The sequence below is a fragment of the Mus pahari genome, chromosome X (genome assembly GCF_900095145.1).
Source record: "Mus pahari chromosome X, PAHARI_EIJ_v1.1, whole genome shotgun sequence".
Lineage (NCBI taxonomy): Eukaryota > Metazoa > Chordata > Mammalia > Rodentia > Muridae > Mus > Mus pahari.
This window is the reverse complement of record NC_034613.1, coordinates 140,603,258-140,625,623: the sequence shown is the minus strand read 5'-3', so window position 1 is coordinate 140,625,623 and position 22,366 is coordinate 140,603,258. Positions and strand designations below refer to the sequence as shown.

General features: G+C 37.6%; 1 protein-coding gene across 7 annotated transcripts in view; it reads left to right on the top strand.

Annotated features, from left to right (window-relative positions):
* Positions 1-22,366, top strand: part of Reps2 (RALBP1 associated Eps domain containing 2) — a 218,286-nt gene that overhangs the window by 148,506 nt on the left and 47,414 nt on the right. For all 7 annotated transcript variants that reach the window (XM_029534081.1, XM_021187406.1, XM_029534083.1 and 4 more), the window contains one exon: positions 12,452-12,513. In XM_029534081.1, coding sequence (XP_029389941.1) covers positions 12,452-12,513 — 62 coding nt within the window. The remainder of the gene's footprint in view (positions 1-12,451; positions 12,514-22,366) is intronic.

Below are 22,366 nucleotides of genomic sequence, written 5' to 3'. Positions count from 1 at the left end.
TGTGAAATTGGTAGTAAACTTCACATTATCCTTTTATTCTCCAGGCCTTAATATTCTCATCTACAAAGTGAAAGAATTGAATTTGATCGTATCACTTTTTCAAACTTAGTTAATAATATTATCCTTGTTGAATAAAGTATGTATAAATTCATCTCTCTTGGCCCCTTGGTCTTGCGAAGATCATATGCCCCAGTACAGGTGAATGCCAGGGCCAGGAAGCAGGAGTTTGTGGGTTGGGGAGCAGGGCGGGGGGAGTGTATAGGGGACTTTCGGGATCGTGTTTGAAATGAAGAAAATATCTAATAAAAAATTTATCTCTCTTAATTGTTGGCAAAATTGTTTCATTCTGATATAGATTTTAATAGAATTTATATTTGGGGGATGCATGCATATGAACAACCAAGAGGATTAGAGGTAGGTATTATTATGAACGCACTCCTGGAAATCCTTTTGCTAAGTACATAGGTATAGCTGTGCTATCCCTGTGTATGACTGAGTTATGGAGATGGAATGGAGATGGATATAAGATCACACATACTTTTGTGACTAGAAAGAAAAGAATGAACAATTTCTATTACTGTGAAATAGCCAGTTTATGAAACCGTCAAGAAGAAAAAGGGTCCTTCCTGATGAGACCCCAGCTGACTCTGTACTTGATTGATACTTAAAAGTCTAGTTCTTAGTGGCAGACTGATTTTAACAGTTTCCCTTCTTTGAGTGCCTCCCCATTGGAGTTTGAACACTTTTATTTTCTTCATAAACTATTCTTAGTAGGGATTTGAGCTCTTTTTCTCTAGCTGAAGTTATTCTAAGATTCACTCCCTTATTCTAAGTTTCACTGTCCTTCTGTTCTTGAAGCTTTCATTCACGTCTGATGCTTTCTTTCCATTCAGTAAGTTAGGACACATTTCCCTTTATCTGATTATTTGGGCCTTGTACAAATCAGAAAGAAATTAATAAATAGTCATGTCTAGGAAAACTATTTTGCTGAGAATATTTTCATTTTCTTGGAACAAGCTCTCAACTCTCTGGACCAGGCTGTCTTGGAACTCATTATGTAGCCCAGGTTAGTCTCCAGAGTGCTAGGATTATAACATGAACTAGGTAGGATTATAAACATGTATTCAGCTTGCCTAGAAATTTCTAAGGATAACGATGTAAAAGGATAAAAAAATGTTAAAGGTTAGTATTTTGGGTGCGTTCCAGAGGATCAAACTTAATACATTTGAGAAATAGCTTTATATTTTTGGTTGTAAGCCTAGCCATTAAAGTCGAGCCATTTCTCCAGCCCAAGAAATAATTTTAAACAAGGAGGCAAATGTGAATTTAGTATTAAATGACAACTTATTTACCTGAACTTTTAAACCTGGCTTTTATGATTTGAGTATTTTTTGTAAGAGTAACATTTCTTCTCCTGTTGTCATTGTTGTCTGCGAGGCTTACTGCCTCCATCTGCTAACCTAGGACTAGTCCTGGAAGCATCCGTACAATCTCATCTAGGCCTAGAATGTTTTCAGCCTCTGAGGCTTACTGCTGAAAAAACTCACCCATTCTAGTTCTTTCTAAACTCTGGCTGGCTGGTTCAACTCAGCTGTTCTGGCTCACACTCTTCTCCCAGCTGACTTACTTAGTCTGGCTTTCTCTTGGCCTCTGAATTGCTCTGCTTGGCCTCAAACTAACTCTAGCAATCTTTTCTAATTTTCTGGCTCCTCCTCATCCTCTGACTCATTCTGTCTTTACCTGCATCTAGCCTGTTCTCTCTTCGATGTGTCTGTTAAACTCTCCCTGTAAACCTGCCTCCTTCTCCCTCTGTTGCTCTACTCTCCCTTTCAACTCTACTGCACTGCTCTCTACAAACTCTACTGTATTCCTGTACTACACTCTCCCCTGTGCTGTCTGTCTCTTCCTTAAGTAGTTTTCCTTTCCTCTCTCTTCTCGAGAGAGTTGGATATACCTTATTCTGTCAAATCTTTCTCTGATTCATCACTTTCCTGTCTCTTAATTAGACATCACTTTCAAACATGGATGCTTCCTTCTAATAACTAACCTTACTTTCATGTTTGGGATTAAAGGTTTATACTAAGAGCCGAGTCACACCCCAATTAGAAACAGGTTCAAATATTTTGCAACAATTTTTTTCTGGTTGCACTTATAAAGATTTTTGCTTTGATAAAGTTTTACTGATAGCTGATGTTCCACCTTAGCTAGAAGCAACCTGCAATTGTGTATAGAAAAGTATTCTTCCCTCTTCTATTCTTACCTCTGTTTCCATTCTAGGGATGGTTCTATTACTATTAACAGGCACATTGTCATCATTTGCATAATTTACCAAAGGTTATTTAGCCGAAGTATTTTTAAAGTTGCACTTTTTGTGAAGGCCGGCTTTCTTTCTTTCTTTCTTTCTTTCTTTCTTTCTTTCTTTCTTTCTTTCTTTCTTTCTTTCTTTCTGATTGATTAGAACATACAGGATCAAATACTTGAATCTAATTTTAAGTCAAAACCAGATTGCAAATGAAAGAGAAGGCTCTTCACTAAGTTCAATTCTCGTTATTAAAGCATTGTGTAAGAGCTTACTAAACACTGGCAGTGTGCTTAGGTACCGAGGGAGGCAGATGGATTAGATACTAAACTGGTAGAATGAGATTTGTTAAGTACCTCACACCATGAGCCATAAACATGAGGAAATGTTTTTTTATTTTACAGCAACCAAAGACCTGTGTCATTTGGTTGCTGTTCGGGGAGGATGGATGAGAGATGTAACCATACTCATATATTCCTGGCTGTCTGTTTCCTTACAAAAACCATATGATATGTACCAGTAGACAAATCATCTGGAGCATAGAGAAATGAATGCTCATTCTTAATTTTCCCTTCTCTTGATTGAGGGCAGTGGAAATGACTTTTGAAAGAGAAGTAAGGAGCTTATAAGGTACCATAGCTGATATCTTGACATGGTAGATCGAACAGCCTAGAAGTTCCATTCCTAACTAAGGGATAAACAAAAGTCTGTGGATTTCCTCTCAGGCCGTCGATTGCCTCTCCAAACTTAGGGGAACACATTCTACTGCAAGATTGTTAATGTTGATTGTTTTGGTATGTCTCCCTGCACAAATGAATAAATAATATAATATCTTCTTGACCTTTCACTCAAGATTTTTGCCTTGACACAGCCTTACTGATAGGTGATAGTTCTCCTTAAGCAGCCTGCAGTTAGATACATATTTAGAATTTTTATTTTGTGCATTAAACCATATAGTAATTTTACTTTTGTGTTTGTACATTTACCTTTTATGTTTGTTCAGGTTTTAGTTCATCTTAGAGTGAATAATGCAACTTGGTTTTTTTCCACTTTATTTCCCCTAATTTGATCACAGACTCCATCAGTTTTCTATAGTTCCCCTGTGAACTTTTGACACATCAGATATTCTATACATTTTATTCTCTTAGAGAAATATGGTTTTAAGTATGGTCTTAAGTGCTTGTTAAATCCTTTTTTCTTCATGACATCTCTCCATATTGTCACCACAGGATTCCCTTACTCATTCAACTATATAGGATTTCTTTTATCCTATATCCCTCTTATTATTCCTTAACTGTTTTCTCTCTTATTTTGATAGAATATACCCTTAAGTGGCTCCCCAGGAAAGCATATATGCAGTGCTCATTTTAATTATACCATTGTTCAGGCTGCTAGTTTGAGTAGTGCATGAGTTATTTGTTTCATCACTGTAACTAAATACCTGACAAGAAACAATGTAAGGGAGGAGCTGTTTATTTTGGTTCTCAGTTTTTGAGGATACAGTCCATTGAGTGGAAGACATGGAGGAATTCATGGACATGTAGTTGAGACTCCTTAGACCATTTCTAGACCAGGAAATACTGTTCAAGCAGTGGGACCAAGCTATAAAAATCTGAGGTGTGCTTCCATGACCACCTTCTCGTGAGACTTTACCTTCTAGAGTTTCCACAGCATCTCAAAACAGTGCCACCACCTGGAGACCAAAAGTTCAAACCTTGAACCTGTGAGGAACATTTCATTTTCAAACACAGTATTCCACTCATGATATCCACAGTTTCAAGGTCATCTCATAATATAAATGCATTCAGTTAAACTTAAAGAATCTTCATGGCCTTAACAGTTACAACACTTTTCCAAAGTCCAAAATTTCTTTTTAGATGGAATGCAGTTTTGTTTTTTTTTAACTCAGAGCCTCTGTAAAATAAAGATAAAACATGTCACATACATTTCCAATATACAGTGACATATAGTAAATATTCCTATTCCAAAAGGGAAGCATGAGTAATATCAAAGAATGATCAGACCAAACAAAATCTAGATATAGCAGTATAAACAGCAAATCCTGAATCTTCATGCTTGGTAACCTGAGCTCAGTGGGTTCGTCTAGCCCTACCTCTCTAGTTCTTTTGCCTATAACACTTGTGGTATCACTGTTGGACTGGGTAAACTTTGTGTCTTGGAATTTAGCTTTGGCATGTTCTATGATTATGACATCTTTCCAATACCCTGATCCTGATATCTCTATTGCAATGTATGCTTTACTTCCATAGTTGTACACACAGCCATCTTACAAGTGCCATGGTGGGAATCAGACCTTGCTATACATTATCTGATACCAGAGGTTTTATGAAATCTTGGTGCACACTTCTGTGACCCTCTAACTCTTGAAATTTGCATGCCTACAAACCAGCAGAATTTGAATAATGCCAAAGTCTATAGTCTGGCTCCCATAGATAATAGCTGCAGTGGCCTTCTTGGATGAGTGTAGCCAAATTTTACCCTATAGGCCATCTTTATTTTTCCTGTAGAGAACCTTGAAGGCTCTGTTTTAGGCATTATCCTCCAAAATGAAAGTTTTTAATTGAATATACATGATTTCCATGGGAGCTTTTGATTGGTAGGGCCCTACTCTCAAGGTACTCTTTATGTTACTCTCACTGCAGAGTCCAGATTTCTCTTTAATGGTGTTAAACATTTGAATAACTATAGTCATGTTTCCCTTGTTATTCCACTCTCAGCTTTACTTGAGTTTAAAGCTCCTTCTCTCTCCAAACTTCACATTTCTTTCCACGACTTTAACGAGATTTACCTTCCTTTCCTCACTAAATTGCACATTTTCTGTTTCTTTAAGCTTCACTTTTTTCTCTTTCCCTATAAATCAGAATATAACAAGCAATAACAAGCAATAAACATGCTGCAGCTTGAATGTTATACTGTTTTTTTTCTTCTTTCTTTCTTTCTTTCTTTCTTTCTTTCTTTCTTTCTTTCTTTCTTTCTTTCTTTCTTTTTTTGGTTTTTCGAGACAGGGTTTCTCTGTATAGCCCTGGCTGTCCTGGAACTCACTTTGTAGACCAGGCTGGCCTTAAATTCAGAAATCTGCCTGCCTCTGCCTCCCGAGTGCTGGGATTAAAGCCGTGCACCACCACCACCCAGCTTGAATGTTATACTGTTTTAAAATTTCCTCTGCCAAATAAATTAGTCAGTTGCATGTTTATTCATCCTCACTCAGGTTTCCAGGACATGGATAGAATGCAAACAGATTTCTTTTTACCAGAATATAATATGAATGGCCTTCAGCTCAGGTGTCAGTAGAGCTTTTCTTTTCCTGTGAAACCTTGTGAGCTTAGTCTTTACAGTCTGTGTGTCTACTGCCATTCCCATCTTATGAGCTTCCATCAGAATAGCCCATCAAGTCCAGACTACTATCCAAGAGCTGCTCTAGTCCATAGTCCTAGACTTTTGCATATTCCTACTGAGAATATTTCCAAAAGCTGTAAAGCACATTCTTAGGGTTATCAATAGCAACAAACCCATTTCTTGATACTAATATCCTATATCAGTTACTTTTCTTATTGCTGTGACCAAATACCTGACAAAACCCAACTTGATGGAGGATAGGTTTATTTGAGCTCATGGCTTTAGAAGGTTCAGGCCATTATGGTGGGAAAGGTGTGGTGAAGTTTGTGGGTAATTGGACCTTAACCCCACCTTGAGATGGACCAGGAAGTAAAAGAGAGTTCAGGAAGTAAGACTGGGCTGTAAAATCTCAAGGCTTGAACCGGTGACCCATTTCCTCTCTCAAGTCTTCAGGCTCCCGGAACAGTACCACCAGTTTTAGACAGTGTTCCAAAATAGGAGCCTGTGGAGGACATTTCACAATCAAAGTGCAAATATATAGCCATCACTTGGAAATAAAGTTTCTTTAGAATTTTGATACAATTGTTTCAATGAATTCTAGGTTCTAAAGGCACATAAAAACTCTAATAAAACATTTTGAACATCTGTTACTTTGTATGTGGCCTGCCTTCTTCTCCCATTCCTTGACAAAAACATGTAGATATTTTCTAATTCTGGTATTTTTGTGATAATGTGTCTTGCCATACTTCTGTTTTCTTCCATTGTATTAGGTACGCAGTGGGCCCATTTAATTTAAAAGCTCAAATTGTTCATTTCTGGAAAAATTTATTAAACCATTTAATTGATTCCCTTTTTATATTTTCTGTCTCTTGGTAGAACTTTTATTTGAATAGTACCTTACTTCGTGGGAAATTTCCTGAGATTATCTTTGAAAGTTTCTATTGAGCTTTCACTTTCTGCTATCATATTTTAATTTCTGAGTGCTTTTTAATTTTCTGAATGTTCTTTTTTTCAATAGCTTCCAATTATCTCATCTTTCTAAGCAGCATTTCTTATTGCAAATTTACTTGATAATTCTACTTAAGATTTCATCTCACATCCTCTTCTTTTATCTTCTCAGCATGTAAGATTTATAAGGATAAAGTTTTTTTTTCCAGCTCTTGCCTCTCCACTAGTATCTTTGTAGCACCCCAAACAGTGCCTAGTATATAGTAATCATTTAAATATTTCTGGAATTAATCTTATTATGCCAATAATGTATAATTTAAAGTTTTCTCCTAGTATAGGTCATCTCTTTGAAATCATTTTTTCTATTATTATTTATTCTGTACCTTATGTTTGAATATTTTATACAGATACCTAGTAATACTTAATCACCTGATTATATTTAAGAATGAGAGGTATGCTGATTAGAATATATGAACAAATGGATGGGATTTGCCAAATGTGGACATAAACAATAGAATTACCTAGCAGGGTAATAATTGTTGGTGATATCTATCTATCGACCTCTCTATCTATCTATCTATCTATCTATCTATCTATCTATCTATCTATCTATCTGTATCTTTTGATCTATCTTCTTGGCTGATCAGATTTCTTGCAATACATTCTTTTAATCTTTGGATATTATTTTTTAGGGATTAAAAGGGAAGAGGTTTTAAAGGGTCTCAGTATCTAGAGAATATGCATTTTTCATACTAAATGGTCTCCTCAAATTTATGCAGTAACCTATTAGCATTTTTCTAATTTTCTGAGTTCTAAATTTAAAGAACATTTGGACAACTTGCTTCTCCTTTGCATTAATGAGTTAAGAGTAAAATTAGTTGTGTCTATTCAAACTGCTATATACTACAAATGCTCAGTCAGACAGCAGAAGCTAAGACTTAATCTCACTTCTGCCTCTTGATAGTACCCTCATGTATCTGGCAGAAGCAAAAGCGAAGTAAAGGACCTACTACCTAGACCTCAAGTATTACCACAGGCAAAGTTCCAAAGAATATGAGTTCAATCTCAAAGGTTACCAGCCATATTAGGAAATGAAACACAGTGACAATCAGCAGAAGCAATAAATAGTAGGAAATATAAAAGACTCAGATAACAGAATTACTGAGTATATTTAGTATGTTAAAATCAGTCAGGTGCCATGGTACATGCATGTAATTCTAGCACTTTGGATACTGAAGCATGAAAAATGGATACTTTGAAACTGCTATATAGTATGTTCAAGGTCAGCTTGGGCTATATAGAAAGATTATGTTTCAAAAATTATCAAAACAAATAAAACCAAGGTAACAAAATACTTAGTGTCTAAAATTTGGTGACTGGATTCATAGTGTAATAAGTATAGCTAGAAAGACAACTGCTTAATTGGACAATGTCTTAGAAAATTGCCCTAAACACATCACAGTTAGACAAAGCTCTTGAAGAAATAAGAAAAGAAGGTAGTAAGACAAAGTTCAAAGAAACACTGAGGATTGGCCAAAGTTAATTTGGGATACCACATAGTTGAGGAGTTCCATAAAACCTCAGGTAGGTAAGAAAAGAATAAGATAAAGTAGGGTGTGTGCAGGTAAGGGGAAAGCTTGCTATTTCAGAGTATCGAAGAGAGAGTTCTTCAAAACAGCCAGAGAGAAAGCTAATAGCTAATTAATAATGATGTAACTGATAGTTGACTTTTCAACAATGATAGTGGAGGTTGAAAGACAGTGAAATTCTATCCTCAACATGCTATGAGAAGATAGTATTTCAATAACCAAATTTGCTATTAATAGATGTTTAATAAAGAAAGCCCAGGACTCAGTTAAGATAGACAGTAACATCATAAAAGAAATCAGAATGGGAACTAGGATATTTTTAAACACTAAATGATATCATCACATATAAAACTTAGGAGATTTTAATAAAAAAGTAATTAAAATAAAATTTATAATTCTATCTCAGTATAAAAAGAGAAGAGCTATAAACCAATAATCTAAGCAACCAGTTTAAGGTAAAACAAGGCAAGGCCAAAGCATGTCAGTGAAAGATTAATGAAATATAAAACAAGCACGATATAGAGGACTGTTCGATTAGTCAAGGTTCTCTGGAGTAGCAGAACTTATAGAATGAATCTCTTTGTGTATATATAGAAAATGATGTATTAGAATGACTTACAGGCTATAGTCCAGCTAATATAACAATGGCTGCCTGTGAACAGAAATTCTAAGAATCTAGTAGTTGCTCAGTCCATAAGACTAAAGTCTTAGCTGGTTTTCAGTAGATACTGGAATCCTGAAGAAGTAACCTCTAATGCCAGTGAAGAAATGAACTTGCTAGTGAAATGAGGGTAAACAGGCAAAGAGCAAAAGCTTCCTTCTTCCAAGTCCTTATATAGGCTTCCAGCAGAAGGCGTGGACCATAATAAAGGTGATTTGTCCTTTCTCAAGATTTGGATTAAAGGTGTTGTCTTTTCTCAAATCAAAAGATCTGGACTAAAGGTGTGTCTTCCTATCTCAAAGATTGGATTAGAAGTGGATCTTCCTACTTCAAATTAATCACACCAAACAAACAAACAAACACCTTCCAGATGTCTCTGCTGGAAAGTTTAAACTTGATAGCTGAGAAAAAATTTCTTACTCTGTACAACCTGTTCCAGAAAAATGAGGAATAGGAGGATGCTTTCCAGCTACATCAAGTGTGACCAAGGGTCATATGAGAAAGGAAAATCATGACTGTCAGTGTCACCTCTGAATATGGTTGCAAAATATCCTAAGCAAAATATTACCCAATTTTACCTAGGAGATAGAAAAATCTGAGCAATTTGAATTAGGTCTTGCTTTCATGTTAGAAAATCCATAATGCCATTTAGCACATTATCACATTATAAGAAATTACATTTTCACATGAGTGGATACAATTGCAGCGCTAGTTAAAATTCACTATCAGATTGTCATGGAAAAATACCAAAATAAGAATAGATGGGGATTTTCATAATTTCGCATACTTTGTGTGTGTGTGTGTGTGTGTGTGTGTGTGTGTGTGTGTGTATGGGAGCGCACACAAGTGTATACTTGAGACATGGTCTCATTATCAGTATCCCAGACTGGCTTCAGACTTGTGACACTTCTCTTGCCTCGGATTCTGAGAGCTGGGATTTCAAGTATGTACCCTTATTCATTTTAGGATTACATTGTAAATAATCTCAATTTTTACAACTCAAAACTTGGGCCAATTTTCAGTGAAACCAATCAATAAAATTAATTAATGATTTAAAAAAAACCCAGCATATTCAGACCTGGATCTGGATTTATGTCATTTCTCTAGCAGGTTGAGATAGCAAATGGAGTCAGCCATAGGGCTCCCCCATATTCTGTTTCCTCTCTCAGAGATCACCATCTTGCCTAATTTTCTTGTGATTCCAAAACTCTTCCTACATGTTTTGTACCAGTATCATGGAAATTGTTGTTTCATTTGTTTTTCTAGGTTTGATTGCTTCAGCTGGGTGAGGATATGTGTTCTTTAATACTCCATCTTGGCTGGAAGTTGAGCCAATGTATTTAAACAGCTTATTATTTCTTGAGCAGTCTTCTTTGATAACTGCACTGTTTATTGCTTGGCATTTTCTTTAGAAAGTGTACAAATTTTGCTTGTCTATTTGTTTTGTTTTAAAAGTAACTGGTGTAAAGGCCTAGCCTGTGAGGATATTAAGGGCTCTGCGATAGGCCATCCTCACAGCTGTAACCCTTCCTATCCACCCTGTGAAGTTATGACCCACTGATGTGTTTTCAAAATTGTAATGAAGAGCAGATCCCAGGTGGACACAGTTGGTGGTACTGTATCTAGGCACTAGCCAAGAATAAACATTTCTGTGACATTATTCTGAATTACATCTATAGAAAGCTCCAAGCTCCATCTTTTGACTTATCTGATCCAGAAAGGCAAAATTCATTTGAAAGTACAAGAATATTTATGCTCTTGATATACTACTATTATTTCTTTTTAACAATATAATACTTTTATTAATTCTTTGATTATATTTGATATGTTTTGATCAAATATAATCCCACTCTTCCCTGCTCTCTCTCCCCCAACTTCACATACCCCCTCTTTTTAATAACCCGGTGAGTTTAATGTGTGTTGCCCAAATGTTTTGGGGGTGTGGGGGCATCTACTGGAGTATGGTGGACCTACCAATAGTCACATATTAAGGAAAATAGGCTCTCTGCCCTCTAGAAGCCATATAGGACTGTCAATTGCTCTTCATGCCCTTCTTCCTCCCCCAGGCTGGAACACTGACTGGCTTAGGTTTGTGTAGTCCTGTGCAGCAGCCAGAGCTGCTGCTATGTTCCTGAGTGCAGCTGCCCTGTTGTGTCTAGAAGATACTGTTTGCTTCAGTCCTCTCCAATCTCTTACAATCTTTTCTGTCCTCTCTTCCATGATGGTGCCTGAGTCTTGTAGGGGACTCTTGTTTTAAGGCACAGAACATTGTGCTAATATTAGCACAGTTATCACAGACTTGGGAATAAACTATGTACAGTTATATAGATCTGGTGTTTTCAGAGTAGCCTATAAAGAATGTAGTTTAACTTGACACTGTATGGTTCTAAACTTAACTTCATGTGTGTGATCATTCGGATTTTAATTATAATTCCATATCAGCTGTTTGTTTGCATTGTTAAGTTAGAATTTGGATGGTGTTGGCTTCCTCATATATTCTCTGTATCTCATAAAATTAAAGAAAATGTTAGACTTCAACTTTCTTTCAAAAGATCCTTCTGATGTGGCCAGAATATTTTAGAATCATATTTAGTTATCCTTGCTAGTAACAATAGGAGAGGGGAAAAGAAAGAAATCTTTGAAATCAGTAAAGCTAATCGATCATTTTTGGTTTCGTCTTGTGCTGGTCAATCCATTTCTTCCTACGTGGTGAGCTGCTGAGCCCAGGCACCCTCTCCACTGCAGCCTATGCACCAAGCTAATGAGCAATAGTGACTGGAAGATAGACATACGAGAACCAGAAGATTCTTTCTGGCTGATTTATTTGACCCCGGTTTAGTTGAAAATAGGTAAATAACAACAGAATAAGGGCTCGACCACATTTTCCATGTGAAATCCAGTCTTTTGCTAAAAAAAAGTTTCCTTATGTTTTATCCTGTCTTAATCTTCACCACCTTCATAAATACTTGAATTTTGAGTACTATGAAGATGAAAAAGCGATTGGAAATAAGCCGCATTCTTTTTTATTAGAATATATTCATTGTATGTTATATGACAATTTTGTTCTTTCAAATGTATCATGTGCTTTGACTGTTTGCCCCTCCCATTCTTTCCCAGTGGTCTCCTTCCCTTCCATCCCTTGTGGTAGGTCTGTTCTCTTTAGTTTCCTTTCTACTTTCATGTCTTTATGTATCCATATATAATGTAGGATCCATAAATGAGAAAAAACACATGGTATTTTTTCCTGTTCACTTAATATGATGATCTTTAGTTGTACACATTTTCCAGCACATGATATAATTTCATTTTTCTTTATTATTAAATAAGACCCCATTTTATACACATACACACACACACACACACACACACACACACACACACACTCACACCAGTTTCTTTATTCATTTATCTGCTGATGGATACCTAGGCTTATAGCATAATTTTGCCATTGTGAATACTATAGACTTAGAAAAATTAAGCCTTCAAAGGGATTTAATAAACACAAACATGTAAAATGCCATCAATATTATTAGTTGAATACATTTTTTGTCTTTTTATGGAAAGGTGGTAATTAACAGTATTCTTTTCTTTTTTTAGCTGCTAACTCAGGATTGTTACCCCCACCACCGGCACTTCCTCCACGACCGTGTCCAACACAGGTAAGTGGCATATGTGATTTCTGCAAACTGTTGTCCCACCAATATGCTACTTTGCATTGGAGTCTCCAACTAATTTCTGGATTAAGAAAATAGCAGTTCATCTCTCCTAACTCAGGAATGGCCTCACGTGGAAAAGGGAGTTTCTTTTGTAAACTAACAGTTACACTTTCAGTTCTGGTTCTTAAGAGTTGTGTGTGGTTTGTCTACACAGAGAAGTAGAAGGGTGTATCTGTAATTGGGGTCAGGGGACACGGGTATTCTGTATACATGCAGCCCGAGTGGCCATATGTTCAGTGGCAGTTTAGGAGATGTGTTACTTCCACATATACTGAAAATCAGTGACTGTTAGCCCATGCTGTGGCTTGGGCCCATAGTACTTTTCTTAAGGATGCCCTTTCCACTCAGATTAATAAACTGAAAGAGCAGAAAGGGAGAGTGTGTATCTGTTTTCCCTGTGAGTTCACTGTGCTCCCTTTGCCTGTGTGCTACCATGGTCTTCCCCATCCAGATTTGGAAATGAGAGGGAGCAGCAAACCCATGGGGTAGTATACACAGTGCTGTAGGTCACATCTAGCTGCTGGTGAAAACTGTTGGCAGATGGCTATGGAGAGTCGAGGTTTCTATTTTGTTGCTCTGTGTGGAACAGGCCATACCTTTCCATGTAGTGAGTCTCAGGATCAGTCTTGGAAACCATTTGTAGCCTTTCTTCAGACAATTTCTTTAGCAACTACACAACCAGGAGATACAAATACTATGAGGTATTTTGGCTTTTTACTTCAGTCTGAAGGGTAATAAAGAGCCCTTCTTCCTGATCTGTATATAAACAAGTGAAGAATCCTCTTCTAGAATTTGGCACTGGCTTTAAGAGAAATTGATCTGTTAAGAAGTGGTAATTGAGTCCTTGCTATTTGTCTTATGTCAAACCTTAGTTTTACCCCAAGTGTTTCCTTTGTTATAATATGTTTTCCTTCAAAATTAGCTATGTTAATTGAGCATCTGCATCAGAGCAGACATTGCACTAGTCACTTTTAATGCAGAATTTTATCTCCCCAAACTATTATGAAGTAGGTGCTAATATTATTCTTTTTTTTTATTGGCAAGGAACATGGCAGATTAAAATAAGTTACTAAGGGGCTGTAGCTTGTAAATAGTAGAGCCTTTCCCAAACTGAAGTGTTTACATCCTCTTTCTCTCAATCCTGAGAATCTAAGTATCTAAATGTTCATCAAGACAGGTGGTAGCTCGGGTGTGCTGACATGTAACTGAGATTTTCTCCACACCCTCTTGCAGAAGGCACATCTACAGCAAACCTGGACTTGGTCACAATAGCATTAGTAAACATTCTGGGATGCTTATCTGGAAAGCACTGCTGCTACTAGCTGTCCTTATCCGAGCTGCTTGCCCAGAGCATCTTGCCTGCCTGGGGGTTAGTGACAGAGAATTTGACAGGGAGAACTGGGAATTCTCAAGCTGATATTAATGCATAAGTCTGCTCTGTTGTTTACCAGATTCCCAGAAAGGCATACAATTTCCAGATTTCCGACTACAGGACCAGGTGTGTAAGGAATGTAGGCAGAAAATCCCCAGACCACTTCCCTCCTCTTACTTCCCTTTGTTCACTGTAAATGGGACACATATATTTAATACATAAAGTCCTGGGTAATAAACATGTGGTTGTATTTAATTTTGTGCCATGCCAAAGTAGAAACGGCTAAATAGCCACGTGCATGTGACATCAGAGTGTTTCCAAAGCTACCTGGGATGAAACAATCTGGGAGACATTAATAGGGGTTTGTGGTAAAATGAATTTGCAAGGAGCTTTACCTAACTCCTTCAGGAGATTGACAGTGCACACAAACCCACCAAAGGTTTTCAAGTCCTATAGTAAAACACAAAACAAAGGTCAGTTTTGTAAGAGCTGACAAGTTCCTAGTGTTTTCGACCATCTTTTTATATTGAAAACACTTATTTCCGTTCTAAGGACTTAGTGGTTAGGAAACACTGAAACATCCACATTAAAGTCCTGCCTTGAATGTTGCCAAATTGCTCTCATCTCCTACCTCATTTGTATATTACATGATTAAGGTTGCCTTCTACATGTTACAGGAATAGCCTCCCTTGAAGAATTGAAAGTGAAAGCTGGTCACTCATGCTTGGGCTGGATTTTCAAATTGTCCCAGTTTTCACTTTGTTTCATTTTCTCCCTCATGTCTCTGCTCCTTCTTGTTCACTCTCTCATGAGATCATTTTTATCGCTGCGTAGCAGCTTTTATTATAGAGAACTTAAACATTTCTGAATCCCGCTTCTGCTCTATTAAGTGGTTTTGATTTTTTTTTTTGCTCTATATGAACCATTAATCTGACCTCGACTATGGAAATATATCCATAGAGGTTTTTCCGAGGTTTACATTGTAGTAGCACCACCAGACACCTAGAGGAGAAACTAACAAGCCTGGCATAATTTAAATGATTCCACTTACTAGTAGCTCTAAATGAGATTTAAAAATTCCTAATTCTTTGGATTTAAAAATTCTGTTATATAATAGTAAGAGAAGATTGTAGTAAACAGGAAAATGTTTTATTTTCTACAAAGGAATACTATTTTTAAAAGCATGTAACAAATCAATAGTGAAACGCTTCCACATACAACAAAAGTATACCTAGGGCTGGGGATGGAGCTCAGGAGTGGAGCACTTGGTTAGCGTATACAAACTTCCTAGATTCTGTCCACAGCACTGAAAAACCAAAACCAAAACAGTTTTTCAGCATAAGATGCAATTTATTTGGCTCGTCTTACACCAAGTACCTCAGTGATATGAACATCTGGATTGAGTTATATATATGGGGCTCCAGAGTTAGGACAGGAGTAGATTCAAAGAAACAAATACTGCATTGTATTTTTCCCAGTATAGGTAAGATGTAGTAAAGAAAGAACCGGCTATTTTGTTTCTCATTTTCTAGAAACCAGGACATGGCTCACTCCAGAGGAGGTGATCTAATTTTATTTCATATTTAAGCAACTTATTCATAGCACAAGCAACCAAAAGGCAATTAGAGTAAACCATTTCACATAGAACAGTAGTAAGTAAGAGTTTAAATGTTTTAGATCATATGGAAAACGCCATCCACAGAGAATGCATTTGCCTTATAGGAGGTCAATACTCTGCAAAGGTTTGTTTTTAACATTAGGGATTATCTGACGCTTGACTAGCTTAAGTTCCTTCACTAGTACTCTTTTCTTTTTTTTTTTTCTTTCTTTCTTTCTTTCTTTCTTTCTTTCTTTCTTTCTTTCTTTCTTTCTTTCTTTCTTTCTTTCTTTCTTTCTTAGTGAATAGTGCCACCAGAAATAATTTTAATGGAGAAAAACTACATATTTTAATAATGTCTCATTATTAGACTCAATAAATTACCCATAATATTATATAAGATATAATATTTCTAAGATAAATAATATATACTATATAATATATTAATATATAATACATAATGTAATATAACATATAATATAATAATATATAATAATATCTTATATAATATGTATATAAGATATAATATTTTGTATTTCTAAAATTTTTTATTAGATATTTTATTTATTTACATTTCAAATTTTATACATGCTCCTCATTTCCCCTTTGAAAACCCCCCTATCCCATCCCCACCCCCCTGCTCACTAACCCACCCACTCCTGCTTCCCTGTCCTGGTATTTCCCTACACTGGGACATCGAGCCTTCACAAGACCAAGGGCCTCTCCTCTCATTGTGGTCCCACAAGGCCATCCTCTGCTACATATGCAGCTGGAGCCTTGAGTCCCTCCATGTGTATTCTTTGGTTGGTGGTATAATCCCTGGGAGATCTGGGGGCTCTGGTTGGTTCATATTGTTGCTCCTCCTATGAGGCTGCAAATCCCTTCAGCTCCGTGGGTTCTTTCTCTAGCTCTTCCATTGGGGACCCTGTGCTCAGACCAATGGATGGCTGTGAACTTCCACTTCTGTATTTGTCAGCCACTGGCAGAGACTCTCAGGGGACAGCTATATCAGACTCCTGTCAGCAAGCACTTGTTGGCATCCACAATAGTGTCTGGGTTTGGTAACTGTATATGGATGAATCCCCAGGTGGAACAGTCACTAGATGACCTTTCCTTCAGTCTCTGCTCCACACTTTGTCTCTGTATCTCTTCCCATGGGTATTTTGTTCTCCCTTCTAAGGACCGAAGTATTCACACTATGATCTTCCTTCTTCTTGAGCTTCATGTGGTTTGTGAATTGTATCTTGGGTATTCTGAACTTCTGGGTTAATATCCACTTATCAGTGAGTACATACCATGTGTGTTCTTTTGTGACTTGGGTTACCTCACTCAGGATGATATTTCCTAGTTCCATCCATTTGTCTAAGAATTTCATGAATTCATCATTTTTAATAGCTGAGTAGTATTCCATTGTGTTAATGTACCACATTTTCTGTATCCATTCCTCTGTTGGAGGACATCTAGATTATTTCCAACTTCTTGCTACTGTACATAAGGCTGCTATGAACATAGTGGAGCATGTGTCCTTATTACATGTTGGAACATATTCTGGGTATATGCCTAGGAGTGGTATAGCTGGGTCCTCAGGTAATACTATGTCCAATTTTCTGAGGAACTGCCAGACTGATTTCTAGAGTGGTTGTATCAGCTTGCAATCCCACCAGCAATGGAGGAGTGTTCCTCTTTCTCTATATCCTCTCCAGCATCTGCTGTCACCTGAGTTTTTGATCTTAGCCATTCTGACTGGTGTGAGGTGGAATCTCAGGGTTGTTTTGATTTTCATTTCCCTGATGATTAAGGATGTTGAATATTTCTTTAGGTGCTTCTCAGACATCCAGTATTCCTCAGTTGAGAATTCTTTGTTTAGCTCTGTGTCCCATTTTTAATAGGGTTATTTGGTTCTCTGGAGTCTAACTTCTTGAGTTCTTTGTATATACTGGATATTAGCCCTCTATTGGATGTATGGTTGGTAAAGATCTTTTCCCAATCTGTTGGTTGCCATTTTGTCCTATTGACAGAGTATTGGTATTAGGTCTTCTTTGAAGGTCTGATAGAACTCTGCACTAAACCCATCTGATCCTGGGCTTCTTTTTGTTGGGGACTATTAATGACTGCTTCAATTTTTTTAGGGGTTAAGGGACTGTTTAAATCATTTATCTGATCCTGATTTAACTTTGGTATCTGGTATCTGTCTAGAGAATTGTCCATTTCGTTCAGATTTCCCAGTTTTGTTGAATATTGGCTTTTGTAGTAGGATCTGATGATTTTTTTGATTTCCCCAGTTTCTGTTGTTATGTATCCCTTTTCATTTCTGATTTTTTTTTTTGTTGCTGTTGATTTGGATACTGTCTCTGTGCCCTCTAGTTAGCTTGGTTAAGGGTTTATCTATCTTGTTGATTTTCTCAAAGAACCAGATCCTGGTTTGGTTGATTCTTTATATAGTTCTTTTTGTTTCTACTTGGTTGATTTGAACCATGAGTTTGATTATTTCCTGCCGTCTACTCCTCTTGGGTGAATTTGCTTCTTTTTGTTCTAGAGCAGTCTGGTGTGCTGTCAAACTGCTCATGTATGCTCTTTTCAGTTTCTTTTTGGAGGCACTCAGAGCTATGAGTTTTCCTCTTAGCACCACTTTCATTGTGTCCCATAAGTTTGAGTATATTGTGGCTTTATTTTCATTTAATTCTAAAAAGTCTTTAATTCCTTTCTTTATTTCTTCCTTGACCAAGTTATCATCGAGTAGAGTGTTGTTCAGCTTCCACGTGTATGTGCTCTTTCTATTATTTATGTTGTTATTGAAGATTAGCCTTAGTCCATGATTGTCTGATAAGATGCATGAGATTGTGTTTGATTGTCTTTTCTTGTAACTCTTTAAGGAATTTTTATGTTTCTTCTTTAAGGGCTTCTAGCTTTTTATCTGTGTTCTCCTGTATTTCTTTAAGGGCGTTATTTATGTCCTTCTTAATGTCCTCTATCATCATCATGACAAGTGATTTTAGATCTGAATCTTGCTTTTCCGGTGTGATGGGGTATCCAGTACTTGCTATGGTGAGAGAATTGTGTTCTGGTGATGCCAAGTAGCCTTGGTTTCTGTTGGTAAGGTTCTTGCACTTACCTTTCACTATCTGGTTATCTCTGGTGTTAGCTGGTCTTGCTGTCTCTGGCTTGAGCCTGTCCCTCCTGTGGGCTTGTAAGCCTGTGTCAGCATTCCTGGGAGACCAGCTCTCCCCTGGCAGAACCCTTGCACAGAGGACTGCGGAACAGCCCCAGCTCCTGGGTGCAGATGGAGGCTGGAAGGACCCTGTCCCAGCTGCTCCACTGCTCCTGTGGCCTGTGTATTCCTCTGGTTGGACTAGTATTCTTTTCATGGCAAATTTCTTATGTCAGTTGTGATAGAGCCATGTGTTCACATGACCATGTTTAATAAGGAAGAAAATGGTGTGTATGTCAAATACTATCCTTTAAGTTTGGTATCAGTATTATAGTTGATGAATTAGGGCTTCCTCTCGACAAGTATTGCCCAGGACCTCTCCTATTTATAACACTCCTTTCACTACTTCTCAAAGCAAGTGCCCCTCATGGCACCAGAAGTGAAAGCAGGGGAAGAGCTGCCATCTTAATCCTTTTTATCTCTGGACTAAGAAACTCAGGCGGTAAGGAGGGTGACCAGTGATGTGACTTTTAAAGAAACAGGAAAACCTTTCTGTTTAAAGTGTCTGATACAGAGCTCTACTGTATAGGAAAAGCCTAATGTAAGAAACAGCTGTGCAGGAGGTTCTGAGACATACATACATACATACATACATACATACATACATACATACATAGATGTGTCTGTGTATTTGCTACTGTGGCTTCTCTCTTACAGTGAAAGCCCAGTTTTAGAACTATATTTTATCATTAATTATGTGTATCTATATGTGGGTTTGATCAAGTGCCCACAACATCAAGAACAGGGTGAGGGATCATCTAGAGCTGGAGTTACTGGAGACTGTGAGCTGCCATGTGTATGCTGGGACCTGAACTTGGATCCTCTTCAAGAATAGTACACAGTTTTAACCACTGAGCCATTCATCTCTCCTGCCTTTAAAACCCAGTTATAAAAACGTAGTTATCTTAATCCAGGCCTGTTATTTTAGAATCAGTAGCTTCTTTGAAGGCACAGTAACCATTAAGTATGATTCAGATTGAAGTACAGCTGTTAGGTTGGCTAGAAAGCTAAGTAAACATCCAGCTTGTTCAGCTACAATTATGAAAGACAAAGGTATATTTTATAGTGATACAGTGCATTGGGATGACCTGCACTGGATGGCTGTTATGAGTGGAACCCTGAGATAATATAAAGAATCCAGGCATCCTTAGACAAATTTCTGTTGTCTTTCCTTCCCAGTCAGAGATTGGTGGGTATTGTCGGGTGACACCACCAGCAGCAATTATAATATTGATGAGAGGCCAATTATTCATCTCCACAAACAGCAAGTTGTGAGTGATATGTGGTAATACACTTTACCTTTAAGTCTGCTGGAACATTTCCTGCCAGTGTGATTACATTTGTGGAGTTACTCCAGGATGGCTGTGCTGTGCTCAGCAGCAGTTGCACCCACGCATCCATGGGCGCTTGTCAGAAATTTCAGATGTCCTTGAAGACCGCCCACAGAGAGCTGCAGGCTGGCAGGCTGCAAGCAGGAAACCACCTTTGTCTTGGGCTTTTCAGAGTCCTCAACGCACCATTAGCCATTTCAAATTCTGCCAAAGCTGGAACAAGACAGAGAAAAGGCTAGTCAGATACACAGCGAGACACCACCGCCTACTCCTTCATTGCACCACTCTTCAAATTGACATATTTATCAGCTTTCAAAAGTACATTCCACTGCTTAATTTTTTAGTCTTCATCACATAAATTAATATGTATTAATAGCTATCTTTTATTCAACAATGCAAAAGGAGGATTTTCACTATCCCTGGGGATTTTGTTAGATGGTTTATGGCTTCCGAGGGGGAGCAATGTCATCACAAGTGATATAGCTTCATCTAAACCAATCAAACACACACACACACACACACACACACACACACACACACACACACACACACAGTGTGTATATGCACAGACATATGCTTACATGTAAAATAGGTGTTTTTATATAAACATGAAATTATATGATTCCTTAAGGCTTTTAAAACCATACTTAGTGGTATTTATCCCACTCCCACGTTCTTATGTATATCCCTCCATCCTACTACCCAGTTAAGGCCCTTACCTCACCTTTTCCCCATTTCCCCATTCTTAGCACTAGTGTCCTACTACTCCCTCCATAGATCTCCTCCCCACCTCAGTGTTCCTTTTTACTTTCTTTGTAGCTGTACTTACTCTGTGTTATATATTTACATACAAAAATTTGGAATTAAGATTCACAAATAACAGTGTTTGACTTTTGCTCTGGGTTATCTCATTAAGTATAATGTTTTACAGATTCTCAAAGCAGTATAAGCTATTGCTGTTATTCTTGGTTGCCTCCCAGAAGTTGAAGGTAAAATTCTATTGCTGAAGACATATTTACTTTGAATATAGAACTTAGAGGAATTGAGCTGATTCTGACCTAGAAGCCTCCTCCCTGAAGACTAGCATTCACTAGTCTGATTCATCTGTAATGCCTGCCAAGGGGATCAATAGTCTGATTCATCTGTAATGCGTATGGACCACAACAAAGACCGGAATGGCAGGATGTAATAGTGGCATTATTTCCTGGGGGTAGCCAACAGCAGTCTAACTGGATATAATGCCTTCTCAGTAGAAGGGAAATCATGCCTGACACTGTGAACCTAGCCTACTACCAGTGGTTGATGAGGCCACAGAACCTAGAGATCCTATTTCAACATACCTAAACCAGTATAATTTTAACTACATTCTAAATACTTACTCTTTTACCCATATATAAGTATAATTGTCACCCCTTTCAAAGGAACTTTTTTTTTTTTTACAGCAGAGACCATTATGGGAAGCCATACTGGTCAAATGCAGAGAACAACTGACTGTGTGATGTCCAGTCCGAATACATCTATAGTACAACTTCCTACACTAATTAAGGCTGGGGTGACAGTGAGGAAGGGGGAAAAGGAAGATTCTAAGAGCCAGAGGACCAGGATATCTGCTGCATGGTAGTATTTTCTAGATATGGCAGGGAAGCTATACTTTTGAAATCTCACTAATATGTCTACCTAAACAAGACCTGAAAAATGATAACATCAGTAAACATGCCAACATGCCGCCATGGGTGGGGGAAATTTCACATGGCCCTATCCCTAGATGAAGTGCTATGGTAATGACTGTAAAGAGAGGGGGGAGGGAGGAGGAGGGAGGGATGGAGAGAGGCAGAGACACAGAGATATTCATTGACTGATTCAGCCTTATCCAGGGACAAACCTCCTAATTGATTATCCAGTCCCAAGTGTTTAGCCCTAAACACAGGGACACATGAGCAACACTAAAGGGACTCAGCAGATTGTATTTATAAGTGTGTGTGTGTGTGTGTGTGTGTGTGTGTGTGTGTGTGTAATAATGATGAAAGAATCAGAATCCCTGGGTTTGAAAATTAGTTGGCAGGGGAGGAGTTAGAGGGAGAAGAGGAAGAGAGAATGTTAATATGAAACTTTGAAAATTTTAAAAGAGCGATCTTTTATTTATGAGAAACTTAAATTATTCTGAAGCAAATTTACAAAATTCGTCACCTAAGATGCCACTTTTCATTTTCTTCCCAAGTGTGACTGTTTGGTGCTGCAATGTAGGCCAGCAGTATGTTAATGAGAATTTCAGTGATCAGAGAAGACGT